Here is a 17,278-nt window from a genome sequence, read left to right on the forward strand (position 1 = left end):
CGGGCAGGGGCGCGGAGTGCGCCAGGCCCCCACAGGCCGACGGGTGGAAGCCAGCGTGGTGGCCCCCGTAGATCTCGCTCACCAGTCGCTTCATCTCCTCCAGCGAGTTGGTGAGCATGAGAATGTAGTTGCGCGCCAGGAGCAGCGTGGCGATCTTGGAAAGCTTGCGCACTGAAGGGCCGTGCGCGTACGGCATGACCTCGCGCAGGCCGTCCATGGCGATGTTGAGGTCGTGCATGCGCTTGCGCTCGCGGCTGTTGATCTTGAGACGCAGCTGCTGCAGCTCTGGCTCTGTCATTTGCTTCTTGTCCTTCTTGGTGGACGACGCGGCCGCCGACGACGTGGACGACGAGGTGCTGGACGAGGATGACTTGAAGCCGCTGCCTCCTAGCTTGTCACCAGGATGCGCGCCCGCAGAGCCCATAGCGCTGCGCAGCTCAGCGCTCAGCTCCGGCGGGCAGTCGCTCGGGGTGGACGAGGACACTGTGCCCCCAGTGAAGGCGCTGCCGCTACTGCCCTTACTCCGGGCCGGCAGAAAAAGGTCATCGGGCTCTGGCGACGACGGGCGGCTGGACACCAGGCTGGCGTCCGAGTCCATGGCCCCGGGGGAGGATAGTCGTCGCAGCTTTCGCAGGGTCCTCCTTCCCTAGGACCCGAAACTTCCAGGAGAGGAGGAGAAAAGAGAGAGAATGAGAGAGAGAGAGAGAGAGAGAGAGAGAGAGAGTCAGTGAGTGAGACAGAAAAGCTGCTCCCGCCTGCGCCGCAGTACCGCAGCGCGGGGTCCCGGCACAGGTGGCCCGTGGTTCCTCGTCCCCCTCGCTACTAACTCTAGCCCTCCTTTTAGCTGCACGCGGGTACCTATAATTAAGCTCTCTTTATCTCCCCTCCGCTCTCATGCAACAGGTTATTTCAGGGAGCGTTGGTGACCCTCGGGGTGCGGGTGGCATTCTAGAGGCTTCGTGTTTTCAGTTAGAAGTGGGATAGCTGAGTCTCTCGGGCTGGAATAAACGAGTGGGAAGTGAGGGCCTTTCTTTGGGGACGGTGGAGATCTAAATAGAGAACTAATGATTTTGTTCCCCAGACGGGTCCACCTTATCTCCATCGACACCACGCAGCAAACACACGCACACGCACAAGCACCCAGCGCCGGCGCGGGGCCCAGAGTCCATGTGCTGCGTCTGGAGACTACCGGGAGCTCACCAGCTGACTTGGGCTTGGGCAGAAAGAGCTGTTGTCGCTCCGACTTCTCGCTTTTGGCGAGGGGCATGCAGCGGTGAGTGGGGGGAGGACAGAACAGCAAAGTCGCTCTGGAGAAATGGCTCGCAGAGGAGGGATCCAGACCCCCTGTATCGGAGCATTCTGGGTCACAGCGGAGTTGAGAAGCGTCTGTCCTTGGAATCTAGACTGGGGCTGCTGGGGGGCGGGGACACTTACTGTGGATGCGATTTGAGGAGCTCGCTCCGAAAAGCCTCAGCGGAGAACCTGGCACCGGGCACTGGTGTCGCGTAGGTCTATAATAAGCATCCGCACCTTTTGGGGCTCGGCCGGTTTTTATAGCCCGGTGGCAGCGGAGACGGCAGCAGCGGTGGCCGGGGCGGGGGCGGGGAACAATGTGCGTGTCCTGGAGGGGCTGCCGCGCCAATGAGCTGGGCCCGCCGGGGGGCTGGGAAGCTGATGTCATCCGGGCTAATTCCGCTCAATGAAACTCGCCAGGCCGGGCACACGCCTCCTCCCTGCGCACAACCAATGGGCGCCCGTGGCCGGGAGATTCTTAGGGAGGGACTAGAGGAGGGACCCGAGGAGGCGAGGGGGAGGAGAGGGGCGGGCTCAAGGGGGAATGGAGAGGGCTGAGCGCGCTTGGGACCGGGGGAGAAAGGGAACGTAGTCAAATTTCTGTAAAAAATACGGCCACCACACAGTAAGGTTGGGGGACGAGATGATTTGGGGACCCTGCAGAGTCTAACAAACTAACGTGATGCCCCACGCAGCCGCACCTTTTGGGATGCGCGTGGAAAACCCTGGCGACCCAGGATCCGGGGCTGGGGTCTCCTCCCTAGCTCTTCCTCTCTCTGGTTTCCCGCCGCCTGTTCCCATCTCACTGGCTTCATCAACACGTGGGCATTTGGCGCCCCAAATGTAAACGATGCCCAAGCACAAAGTCCCCACTTTCTTGGTGCTCTCCTCGCGCCTCTAGGAGGTGGCTGTGACTGCAGCTCCGCGGGCAGCCGGTAGCGCCCCCAGCTGGGGGCAGGGCCTTGAGGGGCAGAGGGCGGGCAAGGAGGGAGGGGACGGACTTCAGAAGAGTGTTTTGAAAGAATTCACAACTCTCCTTAGGTGGAGGATGGTGTGGGTACAGGGACGAGGTATTTCCGCACGGTAGCCGCGCTAGCACCAGGGCAGAGTCGTGCCTGTAGTTAAACACCCCTCCATTTGTTAGCAGGGGAGCCGGATGATAGTATTTTCAGTGTCGTCTTTGTGATCGCCACACGTCTTAGGGCAGGGGCAAGGCTGGCATCTGTAGTCCGAGCAGGGCTACGCTGTAAAAGGTTAGCAAAGAGCCTTCTGCCCCAGTCGCCTGCTTTCTGGAACTGCAAAGAGAAGTTTCAGGCCTGGGCAAGGCTTCTCCACGCTGTGGGCCAGACAGCGAGATCGAACCACTCGCGACTGCGTTGGGACATGTTTTACTGATTGCAGGCTGACTCTAAAACCTGAAAACTCTTGACGATGAGGAATTAAGCCCGAACTGGAGAAGCACCTCACTGAAGTAGCTGAGGTACGAATGCATTCACCCATTTTACAAGTGGGAAAACCCAGAGACTGTCTGCAGCAAGCCTACAGAAAAAATTGCTAAGCCTTTACAGCGCCGCCCTGCTTGGACTACAGACGCTGGCGTTGGCGGTTCCTTATAGTACGGGCAGCAGCCTGTCTCCCCTAATCCCTAACCTGTTCCCCGAGCTGAATTTCTAACACCTATACATTTCGAATTCAGCAATTTGTTTCTGCAGATCTCGGATAGCTAGCACTTGACACTGTGAGCGCGCGCGCGCGGGTACACACCTACAGTCTCCTAGGGAGTGTGAGGAACGTCGTGTTACTTCCGTTGTTGGGAAACTTTTACTGTGCAAGTACGGTTTTAAAAACAAGCAAACAAATAAGCACAGTAAATAACTGGACTTCAAGTAGCAAAGTTACAAAATAAACAAATATAAAAAGAAACCCACATTATTGCCCCTAGTTCTGGGATATGTCTCCCTCTGTGGTCTACGCTAGAAGCCCAGCCGGCTCTCGCCTTCGCCCCAGTCTCGTGCCTTCTGGAACATTATTTTTCAATCCGCGTGTTTCCCAGCTGGCTCTGCAGCCATCCGTTAAATATGTATTTAAAATATGAAGAACTGAAGCGTGGTGTTATGCCGTCCAACGGTTACAAGGATGACCCATAACCGTTCAATTAGTAGAATCTGTCACTCGGACGACGCAGGGAGCGGGGGTGGGGATCAGAAAGGGCTCGGGCATTTGAAGATGCCTCCTTCGGGCCTGCCCCGCCAACAGCAGCGAGGACATGTGTGGAGGTGCGCGCTGTGGGGCCACCAGTCGGGGCGTGGAGTTGTGCGCCTGCCAGTGTAGCTAATAAACACCAGCAGGCGCAACGTGCGCCTTGGTTGCAGCCGCTGAGGTTAGCCCAGCCGCCGGCACGTGTCCCGGAACCCGGTTTCTTTTTTTGTTGCTGCCCACTCGTGTCTATCCTGCGACCGACTTGCGGCGGTGAGAGCAAGCGGTCTGAGGTTCTTTGCACGCTCGGTCCAGTGGCTGGAGTTGGGAATCGGGGTGAAAGTCGAGGGTCTCGTCTTGGCACTGCGCGAGTCTAGAGCCTGGAAGGCAAAGTCCGAAGCTCTGTGCTGCTGCTGGCCCCTTCTTCACCCGGCAGCCTTCCCTCAACATCCTCCCTTCCCCAGAGTAGTTTGGGAGGTTGGGGAGATCTGTGTCGCCCCTGGGCTCCCTTAGCCCTGGTGCCAATCGGATACTGAGTACCTCTCACTGTGTCTCCTATGCCTCCCCACCCCCCCCCAGGAATAACTAGAAATTAGATCCCAGTGCCCAAGCTCGCCCTGGTGCGTCCTGGAGGCGTCCCCAGCACTTGTCCGGGTCCTGCGCCCGGCGCCCGGGGTGGACAACCTGGGCGGGTCCCAGGCACTGTGGTTCCCACCAGCGCGCGCACGCAGCTGGGGCCCCTTCCTCCGGAATGGAGTGCTCACTTGCGGAGGCTAAGGGGCCCCGGTTCCGGGAGTTCCTGGTTGGCTCCCGCGTCCTGGTGCTGTTGGCCTTCTCCGTGTTTTTCCCTCCCCTTTGTGTTTCTCTCCCACAAAAGACCGGGTGCGTGTCGGGGCCGGCCTTTGTTGGACCGCCGGGCGGCCCGGGAGGAGCCCGTGCCAAACCGGCGGGCTCTCGCGCGGCTCCAGGGCGCAGACCTCCCACTGCTTCCCGGGTCCCTCCCGGGCCTTCTTTCTGATTCTCTCCCTTCCCTTCTCCGAGTTCCTGCTCACATTCAGGCTGCGTCTCGGCCTGGCTGCCAAACAGAAAGACGTTCTTGCGCAGAGCTGACCAGGGCTGGCGGCGGGAGGCAAAGGATCCCGGCACCGGAAAGCAAAGCAAAGAAAAAGGCATTACAGCCATCGCTCCTGGTCGCAAATGACAGCGTTTGACTACCAAACGTGTGCTATATGACCTCTCAGAAGTCAGAACTCTGCAAACAAATGGCGTGTCTTTCTCACAAAACAGCTCCAGGAGTCGTCCAGGGTCAGCGCGGCTGGTGAGAACCGCGGCTCCCGGGACTGGTCCAGGACAGTTCACGCTGGGTGTGGAGGATGGGTCCTGGCACTTGGCAGGTGCTTGGTAAATACTTCCGAATGCACACACGTGCAGATGTGCATGCGGACTGGTGTGAAACATGGTCCGTAAAATACATGTAAATGTGGGCAAAGGTGTGTTACGTGTTTATTCGCCGTGTATAATAAACTGTGAGGTCTGTAATCTAGATCTTGGGGTATATGGGCACCTTTACAATGATTGGGGTGTTGACTTCCATCTAATGACAACGGTGACCACTTAAAGGCAACTTAAATTGTGCCGGGAGTTTCAGGTGTCTTGATACCTGAATTTAGTCTTATTTAATTTAATTTAGTCTCTCACTGGCCATAGGAGGAAGGTATGACGTCCATTTTACAGACGGGGAAAAGCTGTGGGCATTTGTCCAAGATCCTGCCAGCAGAGGGCCTGGAGGTGTGGGGAGGCAGGGAGTATGGGCTCAGAGACTTAGAGATCTCCAGTTGTCCTTTTTCCACCTCAGGTTCTCATTGGTAAAATGGGTTTCTAGAAGCTACCTGTGGCTTCCAAGGTGTCTGCTGGATTTGGAGGATGTGTAAGAACCAAATGAAGCCCTCCCCTTGCAATTTTTGTCTTCTGCTAACAATCTGAGTGACTGTGAGGCAGTGTGAATCCAGGATCCCCTTAGCTGGCCTGGCTTAAGCTCGAGCACCAGCAGAGGCTGGGCTCTAGGAGCGTTCCAGAGGAAGTTGTGGGAGCTTGCTGGAAGGGGTGCTGCCCCAGGGAAACGAAAAGACAACAAACAAAAATGCAACCTAACAAAGCCCAAACCAGCAACCGCCTCTCCCAGTCAACCCTTCTGTCAAGATCCAGATCTGTGCTGGAAAGCTGGCTTGACAGCCACCTAGCTATCCTAGAAGTGCCCTTGAAGTTAAGCTGCCCCCCACCTTCGCAGTGGGACGACACTGGGATAGGACTGAGGGGGACACAGTGAACTTTCATTGAGCTCAGCTTGCAAACAGCTATCTCAGCCAATCTTCACTGCAGCCCCTTTGGGGCTAGGAGGAAGGCACGTTGTTCCCGTTTTACAGATGAAGATACTGAAAATTGAGGTCAAGGCAGGGGTGGTCTTCAGTATCCAGCCCACCGGATCACAGCTGCCTGAGGCTTCTAGGGTTTCATCCTACACCTCCCTTCCCGGCACCCGCACCCCAGGAGATGCTAGACACACACTGGCATTGACAGAGCTGTCCACCCCACTGCAGGCCACCCCCTTTGACAAGTTGTGATTAATTCTGAGAGTGGAGGATGAGGGTAAACAGGTCAGGGTGTCTCCGGTTGGCTGGCTGGCAAGACCATTCGGTCATAATGTGAACTGGGAAACCCCGACTGGTCGGGGGTTACCGCTTGGGGCCGGGTGTTTCCCTGGGCCCGGAGTAGTTGCACATGTGGAGGGCATGGAACCCCTCGCCTCCCATCACCCCCCTGGGAGCACTGGGCGGACCACCTGGTTTACTATATGGGAGGTGGGGGAGGGGGATAGTGTTTTCTTCAGGGATCTCGCCACTGTGCACATAATAAGTAGCAATACGTCTCCCCATCGCCTGTCAGGATCAAGTCCAAGCCCTCTAACCCTGCCTACGGGGTCTCCAACCTGGCCCCTGAGGGCTTTTCCTCTACCCCTCCCACACTGGGTGGTCCAGCGCTTTCCCCATCCTTCCCCACCACTCCCAGCTCCCCCATCCCCCAAGCCCTTCCTCCAGTCCATCTGAGCATCTTGTCCAAGCCGTTCAGGGGTTGTCCTGGGAAGACCCCTCCACCCCTCCTTGAGCCTGTGTAGCACCCAGAGCTCCCCCATGCAGGTCTGGGTTCTCGTCATTGTGTTGTAAGGATCTGGCTTCCTCCACAGTCAGGGAGCATCTTCCTCCACCGCCAGGGTCCTCACAGTGCCTGGACCTGCCTTGCATTCCCCGGGCCCACAACAGGGACAGGCCTAGAAGGGCTGCACATGTTGAAGAGCTGGTGGTAAGACAGTTGCCCAAAGAGTTTTACCGGAGTTTCTGCACAGCGCAAAAGGCAGTCACGATGGCTTCAGTGCTACAATTTCCCCCCTAGTTAATCCAGTTTCAAAAATGCCTCTTGGGCTGCTCACTGCCGGCCTTATGAGGACAAGGTGCAACCTATTCCCTCATCCCCACTAGCCATCAGTAATGTGCGACGCCTGGTCCCCCGCTAGACGGCCCCTCTCCAATATCTACCGCGCTTCAGGTTGTCCCGGGACTGATTAACGCCAGAAAGCGGCTGGTGCAGCGGCGCACCTGGATAGTGCCCTCCGCCGCCTGGCATCCTAGCTCGGGGCTGCCCCGACGTTCAGCGGGTGAGGATTCTGCAGCCAAGCGGACTGACTCCCGAGCAGAGTCTCCCCGGCCCCGCGGAGCTGCGCAGTGCGCGGGAAAACCTCCACCGCGTGGGCCCCGGGCTGCAGGCCAGCGCCACAAACTTCCAGGCGTCAGGGGCCAGTGGCCAGCAGTTTGTGCCGGATGGGTTCAGCTTGCAACGCCGCTGCAGAGCTCGGGCGCCCTGCAAGGCGCGCCCGGACTCGGTTTGGGGTTTGGACTAGGGGGCGGGAAAGACAGGAGTGGAGGCTGGGCGTGCTCCTCTGCTCCCACTTCCTCCAATATTCCCCTCCAATACATATAAATCAATTCTGTCTTTGATTTTCTTTCCTTACACCTGGCTCTTGAGAACCAGGAACCTCGGGAAGGCTCCCCGCGCCCGCCCGCCTCCTTCCAGTGAGGTCCTGGGACGTGGGTGTTCGTTGGAAACAAAAGGTCTCGATCCCACCCAGACCCACTGAAACGGAATCCACATAAGCCAAGGTCCCCAGGTGGTGCACCTGCACAGTGGCGTTTGAGAAGCCTTGCTCTCCGTCTTCTGGGGCTCATGCTAGGCTTTGCTCCTCTCTCCAAGGTCCTGGGGTCTTCCAGTCCCATACACAGACCCCCGTCTGAAGCTCACAAGGGTATCTGCTGAAGATTCAGCAACCTCTCCCAAACCATATGAATAGTCATGCTTCCAAACCCCTTGACCACCTGTTAAACAACTTTCAATAAGCATGCTGTTAAAAAGATGCATGTGCATTGTAAACAAACAAACCAAAACTGAAATGATACAGAAAGCGAACGTCACCATTACCATTCCAACACCTCTGCCCCTCCCAGCAAACCACTGTCAAGATTTTGATGAATGCCCTTCTAGCCTGGTTGTATACAAACTTTGTAACCTGCTTAATTTTATTTCTCAGCACCTCTTAGATGTCTTTCCGTATAAAAACAAAATCCACCCAATCCCCTTTAACTGTGTAGGGCTGCAGCGTTCAATCCCCTTCGGACCTTCCTCTCCTTTGCCCAGGGCTTGTTCAGCCCCGAAAAACTGGCCAGAGCTGGAACCCCTGAAATCTGTTTCCACTGTGTGGATGGTTGTGCTGGGAAGACCCTGGGGTCAGGGCCCCTCCTGACAAGACACGGAAGGCATGCTCTCCTCCTGGGCCCTTTGGGGCTCTGCACCCAGAGCTCGCTGTCCTTTGCAGAGTCTTTTCCTGCATATACAGAGGGAAGAACTGGTTCCTACTTTGCCTGAAGAAGAGGCAGACGTGTGTGGAAAGCTGAGCCCACTGGTCTTTAAGTGGCTTAGTTGGCTCCAGGAAGAATGACTTTAAGGTGGGAGCAAGACATTCCTTGACTGCAGTTGTGACCAGGCAGAACTTGGGTTCTGTGACTTTGCAAAATGTGGGAGTTTTAGACATTGATTTATTTTTTCTTTCCCCACTTCCAACAATAACAACAACAGATCATCTGCTTCTAGGTTGAATCGAAGGCATTTGTCTAAGCAAAGAGGTCATTCTGTTTAGGCAGTGTGTACAGTTTGCACTAAGAAAGAAATAAAAAAGAAAGGGGGGTTGAGGGATGGAGCGAGAGTGGAAGGAAGGAAGGAAGGAAGGAAGGAAGGAAGGAAGGAAGGAAGGAAGGAAGGAAGGAAATCATATAAACTGAAATTCCCTCCTCTTTAAACCATGTTTTGAATAGGTACTGTGTAGCACTTACCTGAAGTAAAACTAATAGTACACAGGGTATTTGATTAAAAGCAAGTCTCCCTGGTACAACTGATCTCCTTCCCCCAGACCCCCAGAGGCAACTACTGTTACAGTTTCTTGTGTATTCTATAAATATTCTTTGCAAGTACAAACTATATTTAAATATCTTTCTCTTTTTTTTTCTCCACACAAATGGTAGCATACTCTGTCCACTGTTGTTTCTGCACCTCACTCTCTCAACTGAACAGAGAATGCTCTCTTTCTAAACCTACAAACACACACACGCATACCTGCAGCCCATATTTAGAATACAGTCTTTCCATGGGGCAGAGTGTGGTGGCTGCTGCCTGTAATCCCAGCACTTTGGGAGGCTGAGGCAGGCAAATCACCTGAGGTCAGGAGTTCGAGACCAGCCTGGCCACCATGGTGAAAGCCTATCTCTACTAAAAATACAAAAATTAGCCGGGCGTGTTGGCAGGAGCCTATAATCTCCGTTAGTCAGAAGGCTGAAGCAGGAGAATCGCTTGAACCCGAGAGGCAGAGGTTGCAGCGAACTGAGGTCATGCCACTGCACTCTAGCCTGGGTGACAGAGTGAGACTGTCTCCAAAAAAAAAAATTATTTCCTGGTCACAGGTGCAGGAAAAATTATTTGCCCAATCAAAATGAGGGCCCGCCCCCCGCCCCACCCCCAACCTCAAAAAAAGCTACCTAGCTCTTTATGGTGCTTTTTTTTTTCTTGCCTCAGTCACAGAGAAGCTAGGACACTCTGTGCTAGGATGATGGGAGATCAAGGTGCTTCCTACGCTGAATAAACTTCTCTAAGCTGACCCCAGAATCTGGTACTTTTAGGCACTGCCTGAAATATACAGATGGGTCCACTTTTTCCTACTATAATTGCAAAAACAATAGTATTTCTTCTCTCCCATTTGTAGGGCAATCAGTCAGAGGGATCCAGACAGACATATTTTAAAGAATATATATAAGACCACTAGATGAAGCTAATGAGCTAGTCTTTCATGTTTGATTATTTTTGAATACGTGATCTATTTACATAGTTCAAAATTCAAAACCATATAATGCAAAGTTTGTTTACTACACTTGTTCCCCCAGCCACCCAGTTCTCTTTTGTCTATCCTTCCAGTTACTCTTTTGTGTATCTGGAAGGATACACATGGAGTGTATGTGTATACAAATGTTACCATTTTATATTGTAAAAAATGTATATTTCACACAAATGGTAACATACTGTGCACACTGTTTTCCATCTTGCTTTTGTCCAGTTAGTATCTTGGAGATGGCTTTTTAGCTGCCTGTTAAAAGCTTCTTCCTTAAAAATATTTTCATCCTTTTGTAATATGGGTATGTCATTGTGTCTTTCGACAGGCCACTTGCTGTCAATAATAAACATATGTTTAACAAAGCAGAAGCGTGTGTTCTCTCATCTAAGAGACCAGAGCATTTGCTCCCAGCAGGTCTGGCACCCATAGTGTCAGGGACTCAGGCTCCTTCTCTCTTCATTCTTGGCATCCTTCGAGAGAGAGAGTGGTTCCCTCTCATTCCATTCTCGTCTCCCAGCTAGCTGGAGTCCCAACATGTTATAGGTTTATTATTGACAGCTAGTGGCCTGTCAAAAGACATTTAGAATATTTCCAGCTTTGCAGTATTACAAACAATGCTCCCATGAAATACCTGGCAAATTTTCATTTGCACATGTGTAGATATGTTGTATATCATAAGGATAAATCCCTGGAATTAGCATTACGGGGCCACATAATCTGTGCATTGAAATTTTGGTAGATGTTACCAAATTGTCACTTAACTGTTGTTGTCCCCATTTATGTTGCAATGTATAAGAGAGACTGCCTGACTGACGGCTGATTTAAATGCTCAACTTTTATTTTCCTAAGTCCAGGGAAAAGATGATTTCTAATTTGGATGTCAGAATAGGTGATGAGACTGACCACTGTGGCACTACATGGGAGAATAATAAAGTGTCACTTCCTTCCTCAAAACATCAATGCTACGAATTACAGATGATTTCAACATCTGGGACCATTTCCAATCCTTCCAAAGATTTAACAGTGACTTTTCCAAGGAGTTGTGTAGAGCAGCCCAGGTGCATCAATGCATTATATCTGCTGAGGAATATTTATGTTTTAAGTAAATAATTCAACTGATATTTATTGACCTCCTTTCCTGTGCCATGAACTGTCATAGGTGCTGAGGTCCTGCAGCATCTCTGCTGTCAAACTTTGTGCTCAAAGTAATTGTGATCATAATTATTACAATTTATTTGATTCCCTCTCCAGCCCTGAGAGGCAGTTAGAGTGCATGTGATTAACACAAGGGTTCCCTAGTCATATTGCAGCATGGCAAACATCGCTGATCATTCCTCCAAATCTGTTCCACTTTCTGTGTGGAAATGCACTTTTTGGTTGGGCATGTGGCCACCTGGAATAAAAACTACATATCCCAGCCTCCTTACATTTCCCAGCCTCCTTTGTGACCAAGTTCTGGCCAGTAGGAAGTAAACAGAAGTGGCATGGGCAACTTCCAGAGGTATCCTTTCAGAGAGAGAGCATGTTCTTCTCATTCCATTCTCATCTCCCAGCTAGGTGGAACCCCAACCTCCGTGATGGTGGAGGCTGGGAGAGCCGTTGAGGATCATAAGTTGGCTGTGGGGCCACATATAAAAGAGCATGAAAAGAGAAGGAGTCTGGGTCCCTGATACTATGGGTGCCAGACTTGCTGGGGACCAAATCTTTGGTCTCTTAGATGAGAGAACAAACCATTCTGCTTTGTTAAAGCCATCATGTTGGGTTTTTTTAATGCACTGAAACCAAATACTAACCAAAGGTAACAGACTTTTGAACTCTGAGTGGGGACTTTTGCATGTCTGGAGGGGTATCTCTCTGCTGCAGACATCTTTGTTCTATCAACTGAGTTTGAATCCTGACTGCTACTCTGGGCAGAATGATAACAAAACTCCAGGTTCACACACTATTGCAATATTAGGAGGCTATCCCTCACTTTAGAGGATGCTGTGAGGGAAGGGTGAGTGAGCATGTTCTGGTCACTCGTGATGCCAGGCAGGAAGTGGGGGTGGTGATCAGGATTCACCCTAGACCAACTTATGTAGCAGATGTTGTAGGTCCTGGTTGCCCCTTCACCCTTTCTTTTTGTTTTATGCTTTTGAGCATAACAAAGACATCTGTCCAGACAGATCTGCTCCAGTCCCTTTTTACCCATTCCTTGCATGTCTTTAAGCTTCGGTGTGCTTTCTCTCTCAATGGCCAACATTTTCAACTCATCTTCACAGGGCTGTGTGTGGACTCCTGGGGATGCTTTGCTGACTATGGAGAGAACTGAATGCAATGACGGTGCAAGGTTTCGTAGCTCTGGGCCAAGGCATAATTTTTACTCTAGAGATCCCTTGTGGGTTCAGGCAGAAGCTCAGCCTCTTTAGCAGGACTTTTGCCTGAGATTTCAGTCTTTCTTGGCTTCCTCTCTGGCTTAGTTTCCCCCTATCCCTGCCAACTCCCTTAGCAGCCTCCACTGGAAGTATTTTTATTGATAGATCTCTTAGCCACAAACCCTCATCTCAGCATAACAGCTGAGCCAACATTTCTCTGTCATGTAACAGCCTGTATGGAGCATCCCTCAGCTGAGACAGTGGTTCCACAGTGTCTTTTTTATCTTGTTGCATTGGCATCCTTCCTGTGTTGCTTTTCCTCTCTTGTGCTGATGGCTGCTGTGGCTCCCACCATCATGTATGCATTCCAGTCAACACTGGGAAGAGGGGGAAGTAGAGGGCACACCACCTTCTCTTAAGGTAGGACCCAGAGGCTGCGTTCATCACTTCCACTCACATCCCATTGGCCAGCACTTAGTCACACGGCAACACCTAAAGCCAAGTAAGGCTGGGAAGTGTAGTCTTTAGATGGATGGCCAGGTACCACCAATTGGAGCCCAATAGGGAATAGAATGGTAAAAATAGAGGAGAATGAATATTGGGGTAAAAACCCAGCAATCTCTGTCATGCCTAGGAATCACTACCTTAAATGCTAGGAACTACATTTTCCTACTGCTACGGGATGCTTGATTCACTTTGAAAGTATACCTTTAGCTGTTCTGACCAGGTATACCTTTAGCTGTGAATGCCCTGAAGTGGTGGGGGATGTTTCTGGAAAAGATCTGGGAGGTCATCATCACCTCCAGCATAGTTACTGGGTCTTGGGCCTAGGGCTGGCAGCTGAGGTTAACATGTCTCAGCGAGGGACAGCGCAGGCAGAGCTCCTAGCAGAAAGCTGATGTGAAGTGGGTGGCATGGGTTGGCAGGTAGCATAATGTAAAGGGGTGGATTCAGCAAGAGGATATAACAATTGCAAATATATATGCGCCCAACACTGGAGCAACCAGGGATATAAAGTAAATATTATTAGAGATAGAGAGACAGTTGGACCCCAGTACAATAACTGCTAGAGACTTTAACACCCTACTTTCAGCACTGGACAGATCTTCCCCTAGGGGCTGGCATGGCCCATAAACTGCCCTAGGCCCCTTATACTGACAATGAGTCAGGCAGGACCTGCCACCTGAGTCTCCTTGTGAGGGGGTGGGAGGGGTGGGGGCGGTGCAGAGCCCTTGGAGGTCCAGGGCCTGGATTTGAGCAGGAGTCAGTAGGTCTTCTGATAGTATGGGGCTTCCTTCCAGGACTATTTTCCAAGGATTAAGAGGCTTGCCCCTTGTCCTGGGTTGAATGGTGCACCCCCCTAAAAAAATATGTGAATATCCCTGGAACTTGTCAATGTGCCCTTGTTTGGACAAAGGGTCTTTGCAGATGTCATTAAGTTAAGGATCTTGAGATGATATCATCCTGGATTACCAGGCAGGCCCTAAATCCAATGACAAGTGTCTTTATAAGAGAAAGGGAGAGGGAGATTTGAGACAGACAGAAGAGGAGAAGATGCAGCCAGGAGAAGGCCAGCCAGGGGAAGAGATGGAGGTGATGCAGCAGCAGGCTGAGGAATGCCTGAGGCCACCAGAGTCTGGAAGAAGTGAGGAAGGATTCTCCATTAAAGCCTTCAGAGGAAATGCGCTCTGGCCAACACCTTGCTTTTGAACTTCTGACCTCCAGAGCTATGAGAGAATAAATATCCATTGTTTTAAACTATGAAGTTGGTAGCAGTTTGTTATGGCAATGCTGGGAAGCACTTCCATAGTGAAGACTCAGCCACCAGTTGGAGGCGAGACAGCGCAGCAGGCTCAGTGATGATGGAGAGGTGTGTGCCTTTGGCCTCACCTCTCTGGCGGGTTCACTCTCCTTCGCCTCCACCCCACGCTCTGCTCCTGGATTCCTCCAGTTCAGTCAACCTGGTATGGGGAGGAGACTGAGGCATTTGTCTCCTTGGCTTCCTCCCTGTGATGTCTATTGCAGCTTAGCTATGTCCCCAGTACTAGGTCATGGTTACTTCCAAGGCAGCCTTTTCTGCACAACTCTCTTTCCTCCAGGTTCTGGAATATTCTCCCTCCTATTGTTCTTTGGGGACAGCTCTGGCTCTGTTAGCTCCTGGCCCCTGTACTATCTCTTGTGGCTTCTCTACATGCTGGCTCCATTGTGGCAATGAGTCCCTTTGTAAATTAGTCCCTCTCCAAGTAACTTGAGTGTGCTATTTCCTGCTGGGACCCTGACTGAGACAGTGCAGCTGGGGCTCCATCTCCCTGGTTTTATGGAGGGTGGGAATCAGGGTAGAAGTGTAGAACTTTAGATGGTAGGTGTAAGTTTCCTGAGGGCCAGAACTCTGCAAAGGGGTGATCCACATATTCTGAACAGTGAGATGAGAGAGTGCTTTGGGTTCTCTATGTCAGGGACCAGGATCTGGCCTTCATTCTCTGAAGGGTCATGCAGGCTGCCTCTGTTGAAATCTAGTATGGTGCTTTGGCACCATTGATGTCTCTTCATGTCCAGAGGCTCATCCAGAGTGAGGTACAACTTGCCTGGCAAAGCCTCCTGGAGGGCTGAAATATGGATGGACATAGAGAGGGCTCCATGTCCCCATTACCTCCCCAGAACAGGGAGTGTTCCAAGGACAAAAGTGTTCCAAGTTGTAGAATTAGGATGAAATTCCATGAAATCCATTATGTGCATTGAAGAACATACATCCATGTTTCAATTTCCAAATAGTTCTCACTCTTCCCTGATGTCTTAGTTTGTGTTGCTGTAAAGAAACACCTGAGGCTGGGTCATTTATGAAGGAAAGAGGTTTATCTGGTTCATGGTTCTGCAGGCTGTACAAGAAGTGTGGTGCCAGCATCTGCTTCTGGTGAGGGCCTCAGGAAGCTTCCCATCACAGCAAAAGGTGAAGGAGAGCAGGCATCACACAGCGAGAGAGGAAGGAAGAGGAGAGAGGAGGAGAGAGGTCCAGGCTCTTTTTTAAAACAGTCAGTTATCATAGGAATCAATAGAGTGAGAACTCATTCATTACGAAGAAGATGGTACCAAGACATTCAATGTGGGATCTGCCCCCAAGACCTATTATCTGAACACCTCCCACCAGGCTCCACCTCCAACACTGAGGATCAAATTGCAGCATGAGGTTTGGTGGGAGCAAATATCCAAACCACATCACCTGACAAAGTACAAACAATGACTCAAAGCCCCATTCAGATGCCCTGTGCTCATCAGTGTTTCTGTTGTCTGGAAGGTGACGCCGAAGAAGTTGGCCCCAACTCCAGACCCAGATGACTGTCCAGCTGACTCACCAGCCTGAGAAAAGGAAACAGAAGAGGAAAACCCAGATTTGAGGCCAGGGGATGGAACATGGAGAAACACGACAAAGGAGAAGCTTAAAGCAGAACAGACCACAGCCAAGGAGATGTCTCCGAGTTGGAAGGAGAATACCACCGTTTTCTTCAAAATATTTTATTGGTGAGTATTTTTCTAGTAATAGAAGTCATACATGGTCCTTGGTAGAAAATATGGAAAATACAGGATCTGATCATTGTAGAAAGCTTAGTAAATACAAGGTGTCATGGTAGTCAAGGTGAGAGATGACAAGGACCCTGTTATGGATTGAGCTGTGTTTCCCTGACCCAAATTCATATGTTTAAGTCCTAAACCCCAGTACCTAAGAATGTGACTGTATTTGGACATAAGGTCTTTAAAGATGTAATTAAATTAAAATGAGGTCATTGGGGTGGGCCCTTAATTTAATATGACTAGTGTCCTTATAAGAGGAAGCGATTAGGACACAGACACACACAGAGGGGAGACCACGTGAAGACACATGGAGAAGACGACCATCCACAAGCCAAGGAGAGAGGCCTCAGAAGAAACCAACCCTGCTGACACCTTCATCTCAGACTTCCAGCCTCCAGAATTGTGAGACAATACACGTCTGCTGTTTAAGCCACCCAGTCTGTGCTACTTTGTCGTGGCAGCCCTAGCAGACGAATGCAGACCCCAACCTTGGGCAGTAGCAGACACATGGAGAAGAGGGAAGGGATGGAAGACATTTTTAGGAGGTGAAATTGGCAAACTTTGTTGAATGGCTCCATATGGACAAGTGGGGGTGCAGAGTAGTGGAGAATTTTGTTAGTTTTCTAAGCCTGAGCAGCTGGATGGATGAGGGTGCCCTATCTCATCAACTGTGGTGGAGAATCCACGAGGAAGAGTTGCTGTTTGGAGGAGTTGAAGGGGAGACGCGGGAGGGGCACCCGGTGGGGATGCCTGTTCTCTGGTTGATCTAGTCCAGGGCTTCAAGCCAAGGGCTGGAGGGAGGCACAAGGGCACATCAGTGCGAGCGGAAAGCATACTGCGAGTAGAGGAGGGTGGCAGAGGACAGACCCCCGGGGAGGTGCACATTTATTTTCTTGGAGGAAGGGACCATCATGTATTGTGCTGATGATCGCATCGCAGCTGTTCACATTTATTAGGTTGATTCCAAAATATTGTCTGCCTCCCCTAATTTCTCTTTCAACCCATTGTTTAAAAATTCCCAAGATAGGCACAGACAGACTACTCCCCAAATGCTAAATTGGTCAAATTAGGGGGAAGGCTGTCTCTTTAACCTACCCCTGTGATTATTTGGTACACATGGTGCTTAGCATGCTGGCGTCCAGGAACCACCATATGTGCAGGTAAGCGCAGAGCTGAGTGGTCAAACAATGGGCTGTTTTGCTTTTAGCAATACATGCTCTTACTTTTTTGTACCCCTCTGGCCTCCTTTCTTTAAACATTTTTTAATTGAAAAAATCCATATCAATGTGTGTTAGAAATGTGTGGGAATGGAAACAATAGTCTCTCCTAATGGTGTGAATAATGATGTGATTTTTGTTATTATCATATTAGTGCCAGCATATCT

The 17,278-nt window shown here is 51.2% G+C and overlaps 1 protein-coding gene across 1 annotated transcript in view; it reads right to left on the reverse strand.

Moving 5' to 3' along the window:
* LOC105545960 (oligodendrocyte transcription factor 2-like) overlaps positions 1 to 1,616 on the reverse strand; it is a 3,359-nt gene extending 1,743 nt beyond the window's left edge. The window contains exons 1-2 of the mRNA XM_011989032.1: positions 1,429 to 1,616; positions 106 to 659 (exon numbers count right to left, since the gene is read on the reverse strand). Coding sequence (XP_011844422.1) covers positions 106 to 598 — 493 coding nt within the window. The 5' untranslated portion in view covers positions 599 to 659; positions 1,429 to 1,616. The remainder of the gene's footprint in view (positions 1 to 105; positions 660 to 1,428) is intronic.
* Positions 1,617 to 17,278: the final 15,662 nt, after the last annotated feature.

The sequence above is a fragment of the Mandrillus leucophaeus genome, unplaced genomic scaffold (assembly GCF_000951045.1).
Source record: "Mandrillus leucophaeus isolate KB7577 unplaced genomic scaffold, Mleu.le_1.0 Scaffold345, whole genome shotgun sequence".
Classification (NCBI taxonomy): Eukaryota; Metazoa; Chordata; class Mammalia; order Primates; family Cercopithecidae; genus Mandrillus; species Mandrillus leucophaeus.